Source organism: Hippocampus zosterae, chromosome 1 (genome assembly GCF_025434085.1).
Source record: "Hippocampus zosterae strain Florida chromosome 1, ASM2543408v3, whole genome shotgun sequence".
NCBI lineage: Eukaryota > Metazoa > Chordata > Actinopteri > Syngnathiformes > Syngnathidae > Hippocampus > Hippocampus zosterae.
In genome coordinates, this window is record NC_067451.1 from 21,647,554 (window position 1) to 21,653,804 (window position 6,251).

Sequence of the window (6,251 nt, forward strand, 5' to 3'; positions counted from 1 at the left end):
TTGAATTTAGAGTGTTTTTATTGCTGCCAAACATCAAAACGGGTCAAATTTGACAAAGCATTATGTTCAAAGAGAAATTAATTATAATTTGTAATCTGATGAATGACATAAGGGTTGGTGTCTGGATGTGGCCAAATATCTCCATTGGGCAGGTCTCGACTGTGTTCAGCACCCTGTGCCATCATCTCCACAGTCAGCATGGGGGCAGCGAGCACGTCCGCCATGCGATATGACTGAGTGAGGTGATGAAACGATGAGAAATCCGAGAGCGAAAGTTCATCATCGTCGTAGAGGTCCTGTATGAGGTCCTTGTGCTGCCGACTCGGTGCTTTCAAGTCATCATGCAGATCTGACACGAGCTCCTTCATGTCCTTCACCAGCGTGGAGTGTACTCCAAACAGACAGAGCAGGAAAACCAGACCAGCACAGATCCCAGAGACAAAATACAGAGCCACTCTTTCAGGTAGCCCTGAAAAGGAATGCTCAAATTATTTTTAACATATATTTGATGCATGCGACTGTAAAACCAATAAACGAGGAAAAGCTAACCCACCCACCCCACAAAAAAACCCACACAAAATAAAACAAATGTAGCCTGATATAAAAAAAAGGGCCTTCAGATCTTACCGCTAGGATTCCAAAATTGTTCAGAATTTGAAAGGACACATTGCAGCATATTGTTTTTGTACAGTTTCCTTTATTTTTATCCATTAATTCATTCATTCATCTTCCGAGCCGCTTGATCCTCACTAGGGTCGCGGGGGGTGCTGGAGCCTATCCCAGCTGTCTTCGGGCAATAGGCGGGGGACACCCTGAATCGGTTGCCAGCCAATCGCAGGGCACACAGAAACGAACAACCATTCGCACTCACACTCACAACTAGGGACAATTTAGAGTGTTCAATCAACCTGCCACACATTTTTATTATTATTTATTATTTATTTATTTTAAAGATATCCTTTATTTGTCCCATACTGGGGAAATTTACAGTCTACAGCAGCAAGATTGTGGGTAGAAAGAAGAAAGAAGAAAAAAAGAAACACCGATCAATTAAGTGTAATATAAATACAAAATCGATAAATCGCAGTGCTATTTACAATTGTTTTTCACGTCATTTAATTATTATTATTATTATTGTTACTCCCGTTTATTTTGGGTGTAATTGCACTGTCGACCATTAGATGGAGGCACAAGTATTTTGTTTGACACTATAAATGTGAAAGAATAAGAATGAAAACAGGAATTTTTGCACCTCAGTCTGGTTTTGTGCTCAATATTATTGAAAGTGATATCCTCTGCAGTACTGTTTTTACACCTGTACAAAGTGGTGAGTCTATATGTTCATTTTTACAATCACATCTCTGGGCATGGTTGGTGATGTACCATATATCGTGAGATGAGTTTGTTAGTTTGTTATAAATAAATACATACATACATACATAAACACCACCAACAACAACAACAAAAGGGGAGTGGTTTGTTTACTGTAAACACACAAGGATGGGTACACGGAACAATATTTTTCTGTTATCGATTGCTCTTCCTCTCTCTTAATATATGTGTTTTAATGTATTTATTTTATTTTTAAATTATTTCAACGGCCATAAAAGAAACAAATGTTATTTTAAAATGCCTGGGGAGTATTTAACAAAGGTATTTCTCCATCGCAGAGCTCCTTCACATCCTTAAAAAAAAACAGCTGTCATATGGCAAAAATCAGAACACAAAACATAAATATTTGTTTAACTCTGTTACAAAGCTCTCACGGTGAGCAAGCCACATTGAATTAGTCCCTTCTTCTTTATAAACAACATACTCAGTCAGGTACTGTATGATAATCAGTTCACATACCCAACATTTTTTCGACCATCTCCAGAGAGTTGGTTAGTAGCACATTTTGAGGCCTGTAGGTGGGGCCAGTGTACCATCCACCTGCAGGCGAAAGGGGCCTCTGCTCAGATGCCAATCAGTCATCTGTACTCTCAAAAACTTGAATGAGGCAGAGTAGTAGTAGTGTTACAGTTCACTCTTACCGTGTGTGTAGTCTGAGATAATGAAAGGATCTGTTGTCTCTCTACCCACGTCTTCCAAAAGATACCTGGGAACTAGATAGCTAGCTAGCTCGATAGATAGCTAGCTAGCTAGCTAGCTAGCTAGCTAGCTAGATAGATAGATAGATAGATAGATAGATAGATAGATAGATAGATAGATAGATAGATAGATAGATAGATAGATAGATAGATAGATAGATAGATAGATAGATAGATAGATAGATAGATAGATAGATAGATAGATAGATAGATAGATAGATAGATAGATAGATAGATAGATAGATAGATAGATAGATATTAACACTGATCAAAATAACACATCATTCTACCTCACCATTTTGCATTTGGTGGAAGTAAAGCCTCATGTACAAATGTCAGTTACCTAAAGCATACAGCAAATGACAGTTGACTTCTCACCACAAGTGTAGGACACTCGCAGGTGTTTCCTGGTGCCGGGGAAACACGGGTCCCCAAAGGTTTGAGTGTCAGCAAGCACTGAACAGTTCGCTTAGCCGTGACACCGACGTGAAACCTTCCTCAGAGCGGACGACGACAAACACTCTGAAATGCACAATTGTGGTGTTTTCACCAGTGGTGGGAAGTCAGCACACTAATTAGAAGCACTGACCTACATTTACAACCTAAATCTGAATATGTGTAAGTTGTATAAGTTTAACAGTCTATCCCAGCAAATTATTGTGAGGGACTCATTAGCATGATCACTGTCTTTGTACAATGTGTATCATTAATTATTAATGAAACCCATAATAACATTGTTACTATGTGGCAATTTGAGTGTATTTGTTATTTCAGAAGTGTGCATCAAACTGCCCTTTGCATTGTGCAGTACAGAAGTAGTTCAAAAAGGCTGGACTTTTCTCTTCGTTTGGTAACGTTTCTTTTTGCTGCACTGCTTCTAATATGTGAACGTGGATGTTGATTTATTTTTGCCAATTCAATTTTGTCATGATCCTGTCCTGTTTACTTTGTTTTTTTTCAATCTCCAACTAGAGAGTGTCCGTTCCTTCATGAGCCGCACCTGAATGTAATCATGCCTCCTTACCAATTGCCTATATATACTCTGCTTCACAGACAAGTGGCTGTCAGTTTATTAGCCTTGCTTAATGACTCTGTTCTCAAGTGCTTAAATTTCTAGGCGTCTTTTTCATCAAGCCCTCGCCACATTTTTCAGAGTAAGAGAAGTGGAACAATGAGCTCTGGGTCATCAATGACAAAATTAACACCACTTGGTTTGTTGTACTGTAAGTGTTGCTGACCCATGTCCACCAGCGAGCCCCCTCCCTGAGGACACAGGGGGCTTCCATGCAGCAGGTGTCCAAAGGTGGCTGAGTAGATGGCCAGTATGGTGTCATTCTTACACGCCAGCCTCAAGCGTTGATTCTCACACACGAGTCTTGTGCGGTAGTACTCTGAAAACACAAGACACCCAAGCTACCCTTTAAAGAATGAAAATAACATGTTGTGGATTCGAAGCAACAGCATTGCTTAAACTTCGCTGAGCTGAATGGTTCCAATTATGCAAGATACCATTGTTTTCTCATGGATGGCATCTTTGAGCAACAGACATTTGAACACAAACAATGGCACAAGACATGTAACAATACTCACAGGCATATTATTTTTGATTCTCTGTGAAAAATGGCGAATACTACTCCAACTTATTGAGTATCTGGGACTTTCTCCATGTACTATATCCATATGTCTGCTTTATACTGCCCCCAGGCACGAAATTTTGAACCATTTGAGTTTTTGTTCTTGCAGCCATGGTAGAAAAGTTTGATAACTTGCCATACACCTCTTGACTTGTTTCCACCTACCTGGTCTGCACTTGTAGTACACTAGGAGGTACTTGCTGGTGAGTGGGCAGGGGTCTTGCCCAAACACGGGGCCAAGGACGGGTATTTGACAGGACCGCTCATCCTGACACTCTGACAGCACCTTCTGCATCGAAAAAAAGAAAACCCCAGCAAACAACAACACAAAACACAATAATGTTCTCAGAACAGTGAATGTACCTCACTGGCACGACAATCACCTTGATAGCGAGTGGAGATGAACACTCTGCGTCCTCGGTTAGATTTGTCTTCTGGCTGGGGCATAAATAGTGTTGAGGAACGCGCCGTCCAAAGAAGGCTGATAAGACGGCCACAGATGTCCTGGCAGGACACTTGATGGTGAGGGTTTCCCCTGCGCACGCATGGGTTTTTCAGAACACTGTGGAGATACACTGTTGGAGGAAAGTGAAAAGAATATTTGTGCTCACTCCATTCAAAATAGTATTCTGGTTTTAGTAAGATGGTTTGTGTAAATGATGACAAACGACTATATTGCATGATTCATTTACTGTATTAAGTATGAATCAAAACACAATTTGAAATCTCGATTTCCAAATGGGTGGCGGTGTCCCAGTCGTTGGGTGGAGCTCTGAGACTTACTGGACTCTGACCACACATGTAGAAATGCACAAAAGTACACGAGTGTGTGCGTGTTTGTGTGTATGTTTATTTTGGGCAGTACCAGGCACTAGCTCACAATGAACTATTATTAGGCCTAGACACACAAACACACACACACACACACACACACACACACACACAATGCAACCTTTTCAACAAATAGTCAAATTACAACAATATTCACAAGACAATAAAATACAAATGAAATGAGCCATACCAAAGAAGTACAATCATGTTACTTTGAGAGCACAAAATCGGCATTCATTTCGACTTTTTAAATTCTCCTGATTACCGGTAGTAATTTCTAGATTAAATATGTATCCACATTTTATGATCTTGTGTTAAATTCAGGTGAAATAAATTGTGATTGTGTTTGTGTTTGTGCGTGTTTGTGTTAGTGTGAGGGGGGGTTGACAAATCATCAAACTTCCTAATATAATGGCCAAAGTCATTTTTTTCTGTTTTTCCAGAAAACATGAAAAACAAATGCTCATTATATTGTATTTATTAATCTTATTTCAGGCCAAGGTAGAACTGAATGATCTATTTAAATTAAGTATGTAGCCGATTTTAGCAGAAGTGGCCAGCATCCCAAAGAGACGTTTAAGGCAAAAGAAGAATATGGTGTAAATATGACTCATGCTATTATTTTAAGAGGGTGACAATATGTGAAATATAGTGTAGAATGAGAGTATTTTTGACAGGAAAAAAATTTGATCAATTAAAAATGTCTGCCCCCCTGTATGCCTGCTGTGTGAGTACTGGGTGTACATATCAAATAGATGATGGATTGGGACATATTCCCAAATGAAATAGAATTTGAAAATACATAAAGAAATGAGAAATGAAAAGAGGGACAATAATAAAGCCAGAAAAATAATGAAAAAGAGATACTGTACTTCTAATACAAATTATAAAAGAATTTTAAAAAATGTAATTTCATCCTAAATATTTTTTATTACAATGTTAAAACCTTTTTTTCTAGATGGACTTTTTTTTGTTGTTGCAATTTTAAAATTACTCCTTTGCACTAGCACCATAACTGGAAGGTTAACTTGATACTGCTTATCTCTGTGTAAGTTTCATCCATTTTCTGCTTTCAACTTGAAAAACAATAGAAGACCAAAAGAGTACGGTACTTACAAGAGAAATCAGGGGCTGAATGTGCAGTGTTGATCTCCAGAGCCAAAAAAGAGAGAAACCAGCTGACCCTCCTAAACTCTGTCATTGTGATCTCTTTTGTTGGAATCGCATCTCGCATTTCTGTTAATGGCCCTGCAGAGAGATCATTGGATCAATGATGCCATTGTTTTTTTCAGTAAGGCCACATTGAACAGAAAATTTGGAACTCGGAAAAAGTGAAGTATGTAGCACATATAGGTACAAATCTTTATTGATTGTGATTTTATATTATCGTCCAAAATAGATTAACAAAAAAGTTGAGATTTATTTTCCTGGTCATTTGATTTGTTTGCCCACTTGTTGCTTGGGAGTGTTCAGATCCCTCTGTTAGAATTGGCCCATCAGTCCATAAAACAAACAAACAAATAAAACAAACTATGCTCACTAAGGTACCGAAAATGGAGCAGATACCTACAAAAGAAATCCATTCTTCCAGTATCAGAACTGCTTTATCCTCATGGGAGTCATGGGCATGCTGGAGCCTATTCCAGGGCAGGTACACCCTGAACTTGTTGTCAGACATTCACACCATGTTTTTATG

General features: G+C 38.9%; 1 protein-coding gene across 1 annotated transcript; it reads right to left on the reverse strand.

The window, feature by feature from the left end:
- si:ch73-335m24.2 (protein eva-1 homolog C) lies at window positions 1-5,827 on the reverse strand. Its single transcript, XM_052081080.1, is given in 9 exon segments — window positions 1-469; window positions 1,852-1,932; window positions 2,034-2,105; window positions 2,469-2,612; window positions 3,329-3,481; window positions 3,890-4,013; window positions 4,108-4,273; window positions 4,275-4,299; window positions 5,672-5,827. Coding segments are annotated over 9 exon segments (1,275 nt in total). The 5' UTR covers window positions 5,790-5,827; the 3' UTR covers window positions 1-77.
- Window positions 5,828-6,251: the final 424 nt, after the last annotated feature.